This window comes from Protopterus annectens, chromosome 2.part1, assembly GCF_019279795.1.
Source record: "Protopterus annectens isolate FY-2018-M chromosome 2.part1, PAN1.0, whole genome shotgun sequence".
In the NCBI taxonomy this organism is placed as follows: Eukaryota; Metazoa; Chordata; order Ceratodontiformes; family Protopteridae; genus Protopterus; species Protopterus annectens.
In genome coordinates this window covers 972,619,895-972,638,692 of record NC_056729.1, presented here as the reverse complement: position 1 = coordinate 972,638,692, position 18,798 = coordinate 972,619,895, and the positions used below count along the sequence as shown (strand labels likewise).

At 44.2% G+C, this 18,798-nt stretch overlaps 1 protein-coding gene across 1 annotated transcript in view; it reads left to right on the top strand.

Moving 5' to 3' along the window:
• The window catches only part of BOD1L1 (biorientation of chromosomes in cell division 1 like 1), a 2,284,811-nt gene that overhangs the window by 547,962 nt on the left and 1,718,051 nt on the right, over window positions 1-18,798 (top strand). The window contains exon 4 of the mRNA XM_044062584.1: window positions 1,138-1,728. Within this exon, the coding sequence (XP_043918519.1) occupies window positions 1,138-1,728 (591 nt within the window). The remainder of the gene's footprint in view (window positions 1-1,137; window positions 1,729-18,798) is intronic.

Below are 18,798 nucleotides of genomic sequence, written 5' to 3'. Positions count from 1 at the left end.
GTTGTTTGGGACATTGATGGTGAAGCCATCTGTGGTGGTGGTCGTGGATAAAGCCATGCCTACATCCCTGGTGACTTGAGTTCATTTAATAGCTTGGATGTTTGACAGAATTGACAGTGGCATATGGGTGTGCCCATCTTAAGGTGGAAGTCCAAGAGGAAGAGTTTGCATGGTGCTACAATGATGGTGTCACAGTGCGCATCCCGAGGACTCTAAGCCATCATCTGGTGATTGCTTTCATTAGCAAATGTACAGAAGCATGCAGTGATGGAGAAAGCATTGTTTGTCCCCCTTAGTTGCACAGATAGCTTCTCCCCCCGATTCAGTAGGATGGGCTTAGGCCATACAGATGTCCTCAAAATTGGGATGTTTGCACAAGCAAACCTCATGGCTGCATGTATCTGGTGTCACCTCTGTACTGTACTGGAGTAATTCCCTTGAGGAAATGAATGGGCAGAGTCTGACAAAGGGAGACATGGGCAGAAGACTCCTAAATAAGGAGTAGTACAAGCTTTCATATGACTTGACAGCTTTTGTAAGTGACTTGCCCAAGAACTTTGACACATAATCAGCAATGTCAAGGGAAGGTCTAGATATTGCCCAGGAACTACTACTTTGAATGCTTACCAGAATCCTGTAATTTCCTACTTTGTATGAAAGGTCTTACTGTACCATGAACTTTTTTTTAGCTGCTTACAGTCAAGACATACCAGAGTAAAATGTGAAAGAAGATTGATGACGCTATGTCCGGTGATAGTGAAGTCAGTTACTCACAACACTGGCACTGTAACTAAATGCAGAAACAAACCACCACATTGACTATGCCTGGACTATATCGTAGTCTGGGGACACACATCTCAATGTAGCAGCAAGATGTATAAAAAAAGAAAATGCCATTTATTTTGGGTTATAAAAATTAAACTTTAATAAGAAAAACAAAATGATACTGATGGCAGTATAGCACAGAGTATCATGACATGATGCATTTTTTTAAATTCTTATATAACGGGAAGAGGAAAACAGTTTGTGTCAGTTTTAAAGTTAGTTGGTATGGTTCTAGAAATTTGATAGCAGTTTGAGCTGCAGGTAAGGTTTAGAGATTGACATCACAATGAATGTATATTTTTTTAACTCTAGGTATTGTCACACCTGGCCCTAGCAGTGCTAGTGATGCTTTGTCCATTTTGGATACAATAACCTCCCTCAATGAAGAAGCAAGTGCTGTTAGAACTTCCTCAGAAAATGTAGTTTCGAAAAACAGTGAAAAGTCATCAAAGAAGTCTCTTCTGCAGCAGTTCGCAAGTACTTTGCTAGAAAGAGAACGATGCTTAGAAGAAGGGCAGGAAAGTGACAAATGTGTTTCAGAGCCGTTATTGGAGGTAGGTGGTGCAGCTTTGCAGGTAGAAACCCTGGAGCTTGGTTGTGCAGATGAAGATCTGAGGATTTTTGTTAAAGAACCCAACTGTTTGACCCAGTCCAGCAAAGAAATTATGGAAGAAAATGAAGAACAATTTAAAATACCTGAGAAGACTGATAAAAAGTTGGACAACACTGAAAAGGGGGAGAAAAAAGAGGAAAGAAAAGAAAAAGTCCCGGATAAGAAGACTGATAGTACAAAAAAGGCTGATGACATTGTGAGACTGAAGGAGAGTGAATCTGAACCAGTGAAACAGGTGCTGCCTGAGAAGGGAAGTGCTAAACAGAAAGTCAAGGAAAGATTAAAAGAAGGTATGTAGATTTTTTTTTTAATTTATACAAACAGCATATACTTGATAGTATCGCCCATACAGAACACCAGCTACATAATCTGATGGGTCTCAGCACCAGCACAACTACAGCTCATTTTGGCAGTATTAACTAAGAACATTACTCGTTTATAACGTTTTTTATCTTTATTTTACTGCATGCAGAATTGTTCATTTGGAAATAAGTATTAAGCCTTAATGTGACCTGTAAAGCACAGATACAGAATTTTAGTGTTAGCTGTTTCATGAATCATTTATTTGCTTTCCTTAAGTTGCAAAATAATAACAAATATAAGAGTTTATAATGAATTAAGCAATTGCAACAAATAAAGCACTGTAATAAAATAGTTATTTTATCCTTTACTATTAAAATTCTAGATGATGAAAAAAATGCACTTCTGCAGCATATAACAGTTTGATTAGTAAACTTTTGTTTTCAGCGCTATTAGGATTATAACAAACATTCATGTTGCTGCTCAACATTCACGTGTCTTTTTTCAGTGTTCTTTAATAGTTGGAGAATCAAGCTGATGTGATTGAAGTGCTGATTATAAGGGATTAAAACTCACATTTTGATTAATGCAGCATTTACCGCTGAATTTGAAATGTGTAAACAAATCAAACAGATGTTTGCAGTGCTGTATATGAGAAATGGATTTTAAATCACAACTGATGCCACCAGTTAATGTGACGTTTGGGGATACAGTCTCATGATCAACACCACTGCCATCAGGCAGCATGTGAAGATGCTGGCCTTAAAAGAATGTGACAGATGAACACTGGTGCCTTAGGTTTTGGTGAGCACCCACCACACCTAAATAAGCTGCAGAGCACTGTCTTCCAAGGAACCAGGAAGTGATCTACCACACAGTCATTAACAGTGCCATTCTTTATAGTATTATTGACAGTAACTTAAACTTGCTAAGCTTGTTTTGCATGTGCTTAAACACACGCAGACACACACACACACACACACACACACACACACACACACACACACACACACACACACACACACACACACACACACAGTCTTAACGTAACTCTCTGCCCCTAGCTAGATCTTTCTGGTACATAAAATACTTCAGTCATTAAACAGTCTTAAAATAAGCCAGTTGTGATACATTAGTTGATGGTTGCTTTAGAAAAGTAGCACTCTCTGAAAGGCAGATGTTCTTCGTGTTTCACTGTTGCAGTCATTACATTTGGGTAATCTGCTGGCAGGTTGCCCTCAGTCGGCCTGATTAACAAAGTCTTGGGTCCTGCGTCGGTTGCTGTCTCTTCTTCCACGATGTCAGGTTGTCAGGGGTATAAAACATGCAGCCGACGCCATTACATCAGTCTTTCTTGCCATGCGGTGCCCAAAGCAGAAGCAGTTCGCAAGTGCCGGTCGGTTGACTCCTGAAATTTTCGTTTTCGAGTTTCAGAACCAAAGTCTTCAACTAAAAGCTAAGTACCCCATTTAGGAAACTTTTTCTTGCTCCTTACCTATGTCAGTAAAAGTTAATAATTGCATTACTTGTGGGAAGCAAATACCTCATAAGGATTTTCATTTGTACTGTATTCCTTGCCTAGGCCCTGACCACAGCGTGCCTTGCTGTTGGTTTTGTGCTAAATTTAATCAACACACGGTTAAACGTCGGTATATTTTTGCTTCTAAATATTTTGGCTCACGATTTAATTATCCAGAAATGTCGTCGGTTAGCAATCCGACTACCGGAATACTTAAAATACGCAAAGAAAAAGACAGAGACAGACCGTCGAGGTCCAAAACCGACGACGACGCTTCTCTTAAGCCAGTCGCCGGTACTCAGTGAGGCGCTTTCGCAGCCCCTGATACCCGCTACTTCTGATTCACAGGCCTCTACTGAGACCCGTTTGGAGTCCGGTATGCCGTGAGATGCTTCAATTATGGAACCCGCGGATGTCTCTACCTTAGATGGGTCCGGAGCCGCTGTGCAGGCACCAGCTTCTGAGCGTGTTTCCAGGCCTACAGATTTGTATATTAGACCAACGCCATCTTCAAAACTAAGGCCAATATCTAAATCTATGTCTAAAAAAACGACGCCTGTGCCACATGTGCAGGCCCCTATGCCTAAAAAACAAATGATTAAAATGGCTGAAGATTTAATTACTCTGATCAGGGGTAGCCAACCCTCTCTTTCTAAGTGGCCTAGGTAAGTCATTGATTATGAATCTTCTGAACTGGATTCTATTTCTTCTGACTCTTCTAATGAACAGGATTTGTCTATTCCCACTTATGAGGACTCTGATGCAGAGGATTCCATTCCTTCAGCCTCTCCCCCTAAGGATTGTTCTTTTGGGGAAACTTTACATGCCTTAAGGGAACATTTCCACTGGGAAAGTCAGGATTTCTCTAAATCTGAAAAGAGACTTAGGGATTTTCTTCTACTTCCTCAGCATAGGCCTTTGGCTGTACGTCCTGTTCTAGACATTGTTGATGATGTTTTTTCAGAATCTAGTACGACTCCTGATTCACTGCCTCCAGCTCTGTTTCTTAGGGTCCTCTTCTCAAGTGGCTCGCCATTCCATTAAATGTAGATTTGATTTTGTCATTTTCATTCATTCCTCAACTGTTGGGTTCAGATCCAATCTTCACATCTGACTCTGCCTGCTGCTTCTTCCAGCTTGTGGGACACTGAAACTCTCAAGCTTCTTTCTCTCTTACCCACAATGCTGTAGTCACCTAACATACCTCAGAACTTGTTTGCCACCATCAGCATATGGATGTGGTCGCTCTCGAGCGTAGCGATTTTTTTCTGTGAGCTATAACTTATATCTTTTTATCTTTGAACCTTTACATCTTTAAGCACTTCCTCCGTTACTATATTATTCTTAAGATTTCTATCTCTTTCCCATTTCTAAGTACTATTGCATCTTTTGAATACCATTGTTGGTTTTTTCCTTTATCATACTTTTAGTACTCCTTGTTTTACCATAGTTGGTATTTTTCCCCTTTAATATTTGATGTTATGTGATCCTATCTCGCCTACATTCTGACTGATGGGTTCGGAGCCGATCCTCGGCTCCGACTCGGCACGCTTATGCCAAAGAGCGAAGTCTCTTATTGGCTGAGCTTACTATATCCCAGGATGCACCACTACCAGTCTCCCAGATCTCGTTTGCCGCTAACAAGCAAAGACGTGGTCTCGAGCTTGGCTGAGCTAAGTAGTGTTTTTTTCACTTACTTTCCTGTCAGGAATTTCCTAAAATTCAACAAAAAGCTGTTTTAACAGCTATCTCGTGTTTTTTGTGTATGAGTGAATATTTTTTGTGGTAAAATATTTGTGTGGTGATTGTGTATTGTCTGACTAGAGGTCCCATTTGAGTTGAAGGGCCTTCCCTTGTCAGTCCGTTGTCTTTCAAGTCCCATTTATTTTTAGGGGTTCTTGGATCCTTTTTGTCATACTTTTTCTATTTGTGACAGTCCTTGATTTAAAAAGAAAAGAATTTTTCTGTGATAGTTAGTGTGTTTTGTCTTTTGCTAGTTATTCACTAAATTGGTTGCCATAATGTCACAGGCTCCTAGGCCTTCAGGTTTTAAGAAGTGCACTAAGTGCAGTTTCAAGATGTCAATAACAGATGACCATTCTCTCTGTGTGTACTGTTTGGGCGCCAAACATTTGCAGGAGTCCTGTAGCGTGTGCCACGCGTTTTCCTCGAGGGTCCTCCAAGAGAGGAAAAATAAACTTATTTTAAAAGGCCTTATTAAACCCTCATTTGAAGAGGCTTTAGCTTCCTCTCCTTCTCCTGCAAAAGAAAAGGCGTCGGCTCCGACCAGCCCGTCGGAACCGACCGCCAAAAGACATAGGCAGGCTTCTCCTTGGCTCCACGGACTTGGAGCCGAGGCGAAGTCTGCCTCGATGCCTCCAGCCTCGACTCCTCTGGGTTCGGAGCCGGCGGCTGGGGCCTCGAGGCGGGTCATCTTCATCGGCTCCACTGATCTTGGAGCCGATGAAGGTTGTCGCTCAGACACTTCCTCCTCGGCGCGAAGCCCTCTTCGCACCGATGGAAATTGGTTTGGACACTCCGTCGGCGCCGATAATTATCGAGTCGATTCGGAGCCGGTCCCCTAGTCCCTTGGAGCCGTTGGAGAGGCCTACTCGGACCCGTTCGGTCTCTTCCAGGTCATCAAGGATGTCAGATTCGGACATAGACAGGGTACTCCAAAGACTTTTCCAGTCCCCAGTCTTTCAGAAATTTGTTTCGGCTCCGACCCAATTGGCTTCGGGCCGATAGCCCATTCCATTGCCATTCCTCCACCGACCGCCACGGCTCGGTCGGAGCAGGTGCTGATGGAGCCAGTAGAGATCTTAGGGTCGGCTCCGACCCTTACTCCAACCCGGCCTTGGTCCGAGTTTGCACACGGACTTCTTCGGCCGGGCCGGGGTGACGTTTGGGACCAATGCTGTCGGTTCCAAGCCTCCCTCTCGGTGCTTGACGCGGGACTTCCGTCTGCTATCATGGCTCCGGAGACTGGACCCTCCCAGGATTCTGGGGGTCCGGCCTTCAGAGCTATGAGGAGTGCCTTGGCCAAATCTTCTTCGGCCATCTCTACGGCTTTACCGGCACCTTCCCTGGGCATGGAGACTGGGTCTTTGGCAGTTCCCCTGTCTCTAGGCAGCGGAGCCCCGGGGCCTGAGGTTACCCCCACTGGGGGTTCCCCTCCTCCTGAGGGTCTTTCGGAGTTGTCTTCGGAGGAGCCCCCAAGGAAGAGATTGTGCAAGAGGAAGCACGTGGACTCCCCCGATGAGTCTCTTACATCGGACACTGATCTTGATGATGCGGAGGAGTCCCCAAAAGTCGTCCTCGGATGATGTCTCATTTGCAGACATTCTAGAGATCCTCAAGCAACGAGGCGGCTGGAATTTCAAACCCCCCTCCGCTGATGAGTCGGTGTTCCTCAAGGCCTTCGGGGCTCAGCCCTCCGCCTCCTGGGTGTCTCCGCCCTTTGACGAGCTCCTGGATTTGGTTTGTCGGAGGGCGTGGGAACATCCAGATACTGTGGAACCAGTGCCTTCTCGCCCTAACAAATTTTTGTCTGCCCCACCCGAGAAGGAGTTCTTAACGAAGGCGTGGCTGTAGATGCCATGGTGGTGGCATCTGCTACCCAGCAGGGCGTGGCAGAGGCTTCAAGCGTCCGTTCATCCTCCTAATAAGGAGTCTAGGAGCATGGACGATGCGGAAGCGCACCCTGACTTCAGCGGCCTTTACTCTGAGGTCCCTGAATTATTTGGCACATTTCACCAGACTACAGAGGGATCTGGTCAAGGAGCTCTCAGACTCCCTCTCAGGTAACCTACCTGAGCAGCTAGCCCAGTCGGTTAGCTCTCAGTTGGCTATCCTTACCTCGATTTCTAACTCGTCCATGAGGCTCATTTCATATGCGGCCGAAGGCGGCAAGCGACAGGCACAGGCGTGGCTCTCGAAGACAAGCCTGGCTCCGTTTGTGTCATTTCGCGGAGGCCTTCAAGTCTTCCTTTGCCGACGCTCCCTTTGATGGGTCCTCTTTGTTTGGACCCAAGATAAAAGACACTCTTACCCGCTGTGAGCAGGAGGGAAAGACTTTATCTTCCGTAGGAGCACGATTTTCCACTCCCTTTCGGCCTTATCCCAAGGCTAAAAGAGGAGGGAAGATGTGGTTCCGCAAATCACAGAAATTCTTTCCTCAACAGCAGGAAGATTCCCTTCCAGAGGCAGAGGGCGGGAAATTTTTCTGGGAGCGCCGTCCCAGAGGCGGCAGAGGCCCCGCAACACTGGAGACCGCGAGTCCTTTCGTGGCTCTTCAGCCTCCCACACTCCATGAGGGATTGCCCGGCTGTGCTGCTCGGAGCCAGTCGGGTGCCATTGCCAAGCACCTAAAAGCCTGGGAGTCTATTACTCCAGGACAGATGGGTGCCCGGATTATTGCCGGAGGTTACACCATTCCCTTCACACACCCACCCCACCGTCCAAAAATCCCGGACCCACCACCCAGTCAAAGGGAAATTGCAGCCGTAGAAGCTTCAAAGCTGCTAGAAAAGGAGTCATCAACCGGTCCCCACAGACCAGATCGGATCCGGAAATTACTCAAGGTTCTTTTAGTGCCAAAAGACAGGGGACCTGAGACCCATTTTGGATCTCAGCAAACTGAACCAGTCCGTCATGAAGTCCAAATTCGAATGGTCACTTTACAATCCATTCTCCCATTATTGGAGAAAGATGTTTGGATGTGCTCCATAGATCTCAAGGGCGCCTCTTATCACATACCGATACATCAGGCGTCCAGGAGGTATCTGCGCTTCAGCCTGGGAGACAGTCATTTCCAATTTTGTGCACTGCCCTTTGGTCTCACCACAGCCCCAGGGTGTTCACCAAGTGTTTGGCAGTAGTGACTGCTCACCTGAGGAGTCTCGGATTCCAAGTGTTTCCCTATCTGGACGACTGGCTCCTGACTGCCACCACCAGGCATCTACTACTAGAGAACCTACAAGCCACCATCTCCCTGGGTGCTTCCCTGGGAATTACATTCAACTGGTCAAAGTCTGTCTTGCTGCCTTCTCAGCGCATAAGATTCATAGGAGCAGAGATAGACTCAAAATTAATCACGAATCTTCCTTCCTACCGAAGGATACAAACATTACAAGATCAAGTCCGAGCCCTGCTTCTAAGATCCAAAGCCCCAGCCAGGATGGTCCTGCAACTTTTAGGTTCAATGTCTGCCACGGTTCTCCTAGTTCCTCTGGCAAGATTGCACATGAGGATTCTCCAGTGGCTGTTATCGACACAATGGGCTTTTCAGGATCTTCCCCTCAATCATCACATACTGATTACAGAAACGTGCAAACGGGACCTCCGCTGGTGGCTTCTGCCATCCAATCTGAAACAGGGAAGACCCTTTGTTATACCCCTCCGGTGGCCACCTTGACAACGGATGCCTCCCAGGCGGGGTGGGGGGGGGGCATTGTCTGGGCAGGTCAGTTCAGGGTTCTTGGCTTCCAAGCGAAACATTTCTCCATATCAATGTGTTGGAAATGAGGGCTGTACTTCTGTCCCTACAAGCCCTCCACAAGTTTCTCCCTCAAGGCATTATCGCCATCCACACAGACAACATGTCGGTGGTCTGGTATCTAAACAAACAAGGAGGGACCAGATCTTACCCCCTTTGCAGAGAGGCCATGAGGGTGTGGGAATGGGCAGTGGCTACCAAGCGCTTCCTGGTAGCGACCCACATTCCAGGAAAATCCAATGTATTGGCAGACAGACTGAGCAGGACTATTCTCTCTCCTCGCGAGTGGTCTTGAACGAAACAGTAGCAGCTCAGATTTTTAAAAGATGGGGGATTCCGTGCTGCGACCTGTTTGCAACACCACGAAACACGAAGTGCAAAAGGTTCTTTTCCTTGACCCCGCGTCAAGGGGAGGCAGCTACGGATGCTCTAGTCCAACCTTGGCCAACAGGACTGCTTTATGCTTTCCCTCCGATTCCACTCCTCCCCAAAGTCATCCAGAAAGCTTCCCAATTGGGGTCCACAATGATTCTGATTGCTCCGTACTGGCCTCGTCAGGTATGGTTCCCCTACCTACAGAAATATACTCTGGACGGTCCTTGGTTCTTGGATCTAACTCCGGACCTTCTGGTTCATCGGTCGGGACAACAGCACCAGTCCCTTCACACTTTGAAATTAACAGCTTGGCTCCTCCACTTCCGACGTTAGTCAGAAATCACACCTTGGACCTGGAAGTTATTCACATTTTATCTTCAGCCCACAAACCCACCACTAAGAAATTGTATCACAGTAAGTGGAAGAGGTTTGCTATCTGGGCTCAACTCAGAGGCTTAGACCCTATTACTGCCCCGATACCAGAGGTCTTGAAATTTTTAACATCCTTGTTTAATCAAGGATCTTCAGTCTCTACTATTAAAGTCCAACTAGCAGCTATCTCCAAATTTCACGATTCCATAGACCCACCGTTGATGAGCAGCAGATTATGTAAAACTTTCATGAAAGGTGCTGTGCTTTTAAGACCCCAGTTTTTCATCCTGCGCCTCCGTGGGATCTTGATTTGGTACTTCGTGCCTTAACATCTTCCCCCTTTGAACCGGCTGCTACATGTGAGTTGAAATATCTGTCTTGGAAAACTGCCTTCTTAATTGCAATTACCTCTGCAAGAAGAGTTTCAGAACTTCAAGCCCTATCTATCAAACCACCGTACTTGATTTTTCACAAGGATAGAGTATCACTTAGACCTAATCCATCTTTTGTCCCAAAAGTTTGCTCTATCTCTGTCTCCAACAATCTTTAGAGCTACCAGTTTTCTTTCCAAAATTTTCAAACAAAGCGGAATACACCTTCCATACATTGGATGTTCACAGGCAATTGCGCTTCTATCTAGATAGGACTCAACAAATTCGGAAAACAGATCAATTGTTTGTGTCCTTTTCAGATAATAAACTGGGTAAAACCATCACTAAAGCTACTATTGCCAAATGGATCAGAGATTGCATAACTCAAGCTTATTCCTCTTCAAATAAACAACTTACAACATCTGTCAAAGCTCACTCTACTAGAGCTATGGCTACCTCTATTGCATTCCATTCCAAGCTCGCTATTTCTGAGATTTGTGCTGCGGTTACTTGGTCCAACCCGCACACTTTCATTTCCCACTATAAATTGGATGTGGCATCTAAAGGACGAGCATCATTTGGTTCCACGGTACTCAGGAGTGTTTTCCAGTGAGCCACCCAGGATTTAGGTGCTAGGGATGCTGTCCCATCAGTCAGAATGTAGGCGAGATAGGATCACATAACATCTTTTAGTTATGTACTCACCATAACTTCAGATGTTTGGGATCCATCTACTACATTCCTAATAACCACCCTCCTTTCCCCTGCCTTGGAGATCAGAAGAGATTGAACGGTTTGAGTTCTACTGTTTTTTATCTTGTTTCATCTGTCAATGTTATATAAGCAGTGCATGCGTGTGTGCATGTATGCGGACAAACTAGATCTGGGGGACTGGTAGTGGTGCATCCTGGGATATAGTAAGCTCAGCCAATAAGAGACTTCGCTCTTTGGCATAAGCGTGTCGAGTCGGAGCCGAGGATCGGCTCCGAACCCATCAGTCAGAATGTAGGCGAGATGGATCCCAAACATCTGAAGTTATGGTGAGTACATAACTAAAAGATATGTTTCCCCAGCTAATCTTCCTTCAGTAAAAAAACCTGTCTTACTATTAATTGCTCCTTCTCTTCTTAAATCATGTCTGAGAAACTTTCTGGTTTCAAAATGTGTGTCTTCTGCTGTCATAAACTTCCGTTGTCTGATGCATATTCAAAGTACGTCTCTTGCTCGGCTCAGCTCACCTCGATTCAAATTGTGATATTTGTAAGGCCTTTAATCGTATGACCATGATTGATAGAAAAAACAAAGTAATTTTAAGAGGGTTGCTCCCTTCTAAATCTGCTTCACCATCTTCTGGTGCTCAACCCCCCCCCCCCAAAAAAAAAGCTGACAAGAAGAAGGGAGAATCCCTTCATAATGAATCTAGAAAACATTCACTGGATCCGACTACTTCCTCGGCTCCAGTACCCAAACCTCTCAGCAAAATGGCTAAAGTTTCTGATTTGATCTATTCTGATTTGAAATTTTGACCAAAGAGATCCCCTCAGATCTGATTACCGCAACTGGTTCCGGATCCCGTTTCCTCTCATCTCCCCTCCCCTTTGGAACAGTCACAAAGACACCACTCCAGACTGTGTTCTACAGTATCTTCTATTCAGTCTTCCAAGAGTCTGACTGAAGCCGACATGGACAGGATGTTGAGGAAATTCCTGTCGATATAGATTCAAATGGGAGTTTTCAGCTGCAACCCCATCAGGTTCGGAGACCCTTATTATTACTACTCTCCTGTTATTGGCTCCTTCTCCAATCTGGCCATTGGATTTGAGTATTCCAGAGTCGTCTGCATCAGTTCCAAAGATATTATATCTTTCACTCTGGTGGCAAGTCTGAGTGGCCCGGCACTGAGCAATTCGGAGCCAGATGACTCAAAGCTGTAGCGTCAGCATCAGATCTGGGGTATTGGAGTCCAGTCTGTAGCTGTCGGAGCTGTCTCTGCTCCTTGGAGCTTTGGCTGTATATAGCTCATCTCATACTCCCTCCTCAAGCAGTCTACCTTTGGGGTGAAGGGAGCCTATAGTCCATAGGCATATGTTGTCAGATCTGTCAGTTTCCGTCTTTCTGAGGCATTCTGTATTCGAGGTAGTTCAGGGAACTTTCTTTGTTCCAGGGGTTCAGACTTCTCTTCCCTCTTTGGCGCCTGCTACCCTGCTTCATTTGACAGTGCATCTAGAGCTTCAATCAACTGTGACAGCCAGCCCAAACTAGTCTCCAGAAATCAAGCGATGTATACTAATCTCTTCTGACACTTCTTCAGAGCATCCCAGGAAGAGAAAGTGTAAAAGGAGGCATTTGGACTCTCCACAAGTCTGCCACAGAAGATACTGACTTTGATGAGGGGAAAGGGTCCCCAAGAATCACCACCTGTCTCATTTGGAGACATCCTGGAACTCTTAAAGGAAAGGGACAACCCTTCCCAAGAGGAGTCATTATTCCTTGACTGTCCATACTGAAGGCAGTTGGGGGTCGTTTATTCCTGAGAGCCTGTCTAGAAATTGCAAAAGATTTGTGTGCGAGGAGGATAATATCCAGAGGTTATATAATACCATTGTCCCATCCACCCCCACTGGTTGTAAACAAAATCCCCAATGTTCCACCCAATCAGAGGGAAGCAACAGCACTAGAAATAAACAAGCTGCTAGAAAAAAAGATTAATCCAAGAAGTCCCACCAGACCAGAAAGTATCCAGAACCTATTCAAGATTCTGTTTAGTTCCAAAGTTAACAGGAGACCAGAGACCAGTTTTGGATCTCAGCAATCTAAATTAGTCAGTTCATTACACAAAGTTCCGAATGGTCATGATTCTGTCCATTCTGCCTTTCCTGCATAAGGATGATTGGACGTCCTCGATAGATCTTCAGAATGCATACTACCATGTCAAAGTGAACAGATGATCCAGGTGGTATCTACGCCTCCGGCGCAGGGCCAGTCATTACCAATTCAGAGCTCTACCCTTTGGACTCACCACAGCTCTCAGGGTATTTACCAAGCGTGTGGCAGTAGTAGCAGCTCTCTTGAGACTGCAGGGATTCTGGGTGTTTCCATATTTGGATGACTGGCTCTTTACCACTCCAACCAGGCATCATCTGATTCTAGCTTGAGACTATGTACTCTAGTTATGCTATCACATGGGGATTTCAGTCAGTCACAAAAAATCTTATCTCAAACCAACACAGGTATTGAACTTCATCGAAGCCTTGCTGAATGCAGTTACTCAGACAGTTTCTCTTCCTCTGCCAAGAGTTCAAACTATTCATTTCCAGGTCAGGAAGATCATTCAAAATTCTTCTCTTTCAGCTAAACTGATCCTCCAAGCTTCGAGATCCATGTCAACGGCAATTATTCTGGTACCATTGGCAAGGTACCATATGAATATACTTCAGTGGACACTAACAACTCAGTGGTCCATTCTCCATCAGTCATTATCCAGTCAGGTCAAAATAATACAGGCTTGCAAAAATTGTCTTCTATGGTGAATGCACTCCGATCAAGTACAAGAAGGTCTTCCCTTTGTTCTCCCCCACCCCAAGGTCATAGTGACCATGAACACCTCCTAGATTGGGTGGTAGGGGCTGCATTTCTGTGGAAAGACTGTCCAAGACACTTGGTTCCCCAAAGAGGTCAACATGCATATCAGTGTCTTGGAAATGAGAGCTGTCCTCTTAGCACTGCAGGCCTTTCAAGACTCTCTCCCCACCAGGACTGTTGTGATCCAGATGGACAATGCCAGTGGTCTGGTACTTCACCAAACAAAGGGGAACTAATCTTACCCCCTTTGTCAAGAAGCTTTGAGAATGTGGCAGTGGAAAATCTCATCCAGTCGATTTCTGATAGCAGCGCACATTCCAGGGAAATCCAGCGTGATTGCAGACAAGTTAAGCAGGTCTTTTCTAAAGTCTGAAGCATGGTTTCCCTCATCATGAAGCTTGCAAAAAGGACTTTCCATTGATGCAGACAGCCTTGCTGCGACCACTTTGCATCTCCCCACAACAACAAGTGCAGAAGGTTTTTTGCCCTGATCCCAGTACTGGGGGAGTCACCAAGGGACACTTTACTTCATGATTGGCTCCCCGGTCTCCTTTACACCTACCCCCCATGTTACCTCTAATTCCCAAACTTCTTCAGAAAGCATCTTGGTTGAAGATCACAGTTATCCTCATTGCCCCTTACTGGCCTCATCAGATTTGTTTTTCCATTCTTTAGCCTAATCACCTTCATCTTCTATAGATTCTGGATCCAGCTACTGATATACTGTCTCACTCGACGGACATGATTCATCCGAACATTCTAGGCCTAAAATTAACCTCATGGTTTCTCCAATTCCATTGATCGCTAGACAGCCTGCTCTCTCCTCCCCTATCCGCCACATTCCTTTATCATCCCACAAAGCTTCCTCTAGTAAACTTTACAAAAGTAAATTCAAAAGATTTGTCATATGGACACAGCAAACGGATCTGGATCCTTTTTTGGCAATGGTTCCCAAAGTTCTTGAAGTTTTAGCTGTAATTATTAATGAAGGTGCTAGCTCTTCTACTGTAAAAGTACTGCTAGCTGCTATTTGTAGTTTTCATATAGGAGTAAATAACTCATCTTTAGCATCTTCCAAACTTTGTAACTTTTTCTAAGGGCAACTTTCCTACTTAGATCGTCTTTAAAAGATCTCACTCCTTCTTGTGATTTGAACATTGTTTTGCAAACCTTAACACAATCTCATTTGAACCCTCAGCTAAACTAAAAGTCTTGACCTGGAAAACCACTTTTTCGTGGCCATTACCTCTGTCATAAGAGTATCACAATTACAAGCACTGCCATCATAACCAATCTCATTTGAACCCTCAGCTAAACTAAAAATCTTGACCTGGAAAACTACTTGTCAGAAGAGTATCAGAATTACAAGCACTGCAATCATAACCAATCTCATTTGAACCCTCAGCTAAACTAAAAGTCTTGACCTGGAAAACTACTTTTTCGTGGCCATTACCTCTGTCAGAAGAGTATCAGAATTACAAGCACTGCCATCATAACCTCCTTACAGGTATGCTACGCTTAAGGTCCAGGATAGGTTTTATCCCTTGGAATGTTAAGCAACATGGACGTTAAGGCAACACGTTATACTTTATATTGTGCTTTGCTTAACGACCGTCTGTATAACAGTCAGTCACATTTATATCTGCTTAGCACAGTATGGATGTAAATCTAATCAGACATTGTATGGACGGACGTTAAGCGGTGCACACCTATATTTGATTTTTTCATAAAGATAGAGTATCCTTACGGACCAGTCCTCCATTGTTTCCTAAAGTGGTGTCAGAATCCAGTATTAATCAAACTATCAGCCTGCCAGTCTTTCCAAATTTCTCAATTAAAGGAAGAGTGTATGTTACCCGATCTGGATGTACTCAGACAGTTACAGTTTTATCTACATAGAACCAAAAAATTCAGGAAATCAGAAACATTATTTCTCTCTTTTTTATTGTCAAAATTAGGTAAACCAGTTTCTAAAGTGACTTTAGCCAAGTGGTTAACTGATTGTATTACCTTTGTTTACAAAAAATTGGGCTTGTCTTTACCAAAAGCATATTCCACCATACCCATGGCAACATGCAACTTCTTCAGCCTTTTTTTTTTAAAACAAGAAACATCTTTATTAAATTATCACATATGACCTAGACAATCGCACATTTATATAAATGAAAACAAACCATAGTGACATAATTTTAGTTGCAAACATTATACATCACAAACCATATTGACATATTTGTAGTTGCAGACATTATACATCACTTCTAATCTATCCAGTCATTGTCAGTCAAACATTATATAGCTCATTCAAATTGTGTATTCTTTTAAAGCTCGTTCTTCCTCTGTATATATTGTTCCCGCATTTCCCATTTTATTCCTAAGTAAGTTGCTCCTGCCCTTTTCTGAAGACCCCAGTTCTAGTTGTTTTATCTCTGTTACTGTGTTCACTACTTCTAGTAAGTTTGGTTTAGACTTTGATTTCCCTTTTCTAGTAATTGCTTTTTTGGCAGTCACCATAATTAGACTCCACAAGGCCTTACTAGGCAATTCCGAATCTGTATCATAACTCAAAAAAATAATTTCCTTAGTTACACCAATTTGCTCACCCAGCTTCTTCAGTCTTTTTATGTAGATCTTCATTGGATGATATTTGGGCAGCAACAACTTGGGCTAATCATCATACTTTATTGCTCATTACAAATTAGATTTGGTCTTTAGGGGGAAAGGAGCTTTTGGCTCAGTGGTACTCCTGGGATTTAGGTAGCTGAGAACTGTGTCTCAGCAGTTGAGGAATGAATGAAAATTACATCATCAGATAAAAAAAGCTATGTACTCACCATAACATTCCATCTGTGTTGCCCATTTTCATTCTTCCTCAATTTCCCTCCTTTCATCCTCCTCCTTTTTGACTTTTGGAAGGATCAAAAGATGCTGGTAGAACTACTGATGTCCTTCTGTTTCACTGTTGCAGTATTCTTAACATGAGGGATCTCCTGCCAAGGGTGGCCCGACATCTGGGCAGTATACCAAAGCCTTTAGGTTGTTACTGATACACTGTACTTCACACATATGCTCCCTGCACAAGGCGAAGGGCTTAAAGGTGATGTCTGGAAGTATCATCCAAAGAAATTCTTTGCCGCCTGACCGAACGCCATGTTCTGAATGTCAAGCTGATCGCCCGAGACGTTGCTGGATACCTAACTATTCAGATAAGTGTCCCTTTGAAGTTTTTTTTTATCCTTTTTGCTTTTAGCAGTTGTGTTGTTGTGGAGTTTCATGTCATCCAGAAAGGGTAAGTGTCAGTGTGGGAGACAGATTCCCCATAAAGACCATCACGAGCAGTGGTTGTTTTGTTTAGCAGCTTCACACAACCATGCATCTTGTATGATTTGTCAGGCTTTTGTTCCATAGACCTTACGTAATTGTCTTTCTTCTCTCGCCATTTATTTTAAGAACCAGTGTCTAAAGCTCTTAGAGAAAGACTGTATGGAGGGTACTTCCCAGCTAGAGAGTCAGCCGTCTTCAAAGAAAAAGGCCAAAAAAGTCAGGTCAGATTCATTGGCTCCATCTCCTTCACTGGATGTTTCTCTCTTGAGGCTGATGAAAGCCCGAAGAATCATCTGGTTTTTGGGCTGGATTTCTCTGCTGCAAACGGTTTGGAGGCCGGCATGGATCCAGCTTCTCGCACATCCATGGAAGACTTGCAGATGGCCGCTTCAAATGCTCAGGGGGAATCGCGGCTGATTATCACCAAATGGCATTGGAGGCTTCTCAGTTACTGGTAAGAAGAAAGTCCCGAGTACGATTATTGAGTGTAGGCTGGCATCGGAGCCTTATTTCTTTCATAAGGCAGATGTAGCTTTAAAAAAGAAGCAGAAGACATAACATATTGCTTCCCCCCTCAAAAGGTCTAGAGGTCAGCATTCCCCTGAAGAGGAAAAGGATTCTGATGAGGAATCCCTGGCCTATTCTACCCAGATTCCTTCCACTTTGGATTATTGTTCTGAGGAAGAGGAGTCTGCTAGTCTTGAAACTTCTTTTGAGGAGATTTCTCTTGGGGATACCATTGCCAGGACGATGGATTTATTTAAATGGGATTGTTCCCAAGTTTCTGAAGTGCAGAATTATGAGCTCCTTCAAATGGAATCTCCTAGACCCTCTGCTGTTTCTCCTGTTTTGGCCTTTTATCGGATGCCTTTTCTTCTGTATCTCAGGCCCCAGACTCCGGTCCCCTGCTCCTAAAAACAGATAGGTTTTGTAAAGTGCCTGATGACTGCAGATTGCTTTAGAAATATCCATTTGCTGACTCTTTGGTGGTTTCTGTGGCATCCGACAAGACTTCTAAATTGCTGTCTTCTACTAAGCTTCTTCCTTTTGCTAAAGAGAGCAAGAGTATGGAAAGGCTGGGTAAAAAAGGTTTATACTTTGACCCCTTCAACAAGGGATTGCTTATCCATCCACACCTCATCTCCCGGAATCTGACTCTGTAGGTGATAGGCTTTTGATCTCCTTCTGGCACTTTTTTCTGAGGACATGCTTCTAATCCTGCAGGAGGCTAGGAAACCCAACACTAGGAGATCCTACTTGTCCAAATGGAAGAGGTTCTCCATCGGGTATCTAAAGAAAGACCTAGATCCATTTTCAGTGGTCATTCCAGTGGCTCTTTCTTATTTATGTGAGTTACTTAAGGCTGGGTTGGCCTACTCTTCTGTTAAAGCACATCCTTCATCCATTTCAGCATGTCTGCTTGTATCTCCTCATCTAACTTCTAGATTTGAAGCTAAGCTGTTCCTTAAAGGCATCCTTCACATTATACCTCTCGGGAAACCTGTTCCTCCTCCCTGGGATCTAAATTTTGTCCTAGAAAAGCTCACTCAGGCTCCTTTTGAGCCATCTGGGGGAGCTTCCTTAAAGCTTTGTACTTGAAAAACAATTTGGCTAGTAGCCATCACTTCTACTCAGAGTTTCTGAACTCCAAGCCCATACAGCTTACCAAACTTTTCTCATTTTTCACAAGGATAGGGTCCGTCTCCATGCTACCCCTTCCTTCATGCCTAAGGTGGTTAATCACTTGTCCCTTAACTAATCCATTCTTCTTTTTAATCCTAAAGACCCTAGTGAAAGGGTCCTTCATTCCTTGGATGTGCACAGACAACTCAGATTTTATCTGGACAAAACCAAGTCTGTTAGGAAATCTGAGCAACTGCTTGATGTTCTTCGTGTTTCACTGTTGTAAAGGCTCACTCCACTAGAGCAGTAGCCTCTTCAGGGGCCTGGAAATTGCATCTATTCTGGAAGTGGCCACATGGTCCACTGTCTATACCTTCACCAAACATTACAAACTGGACAC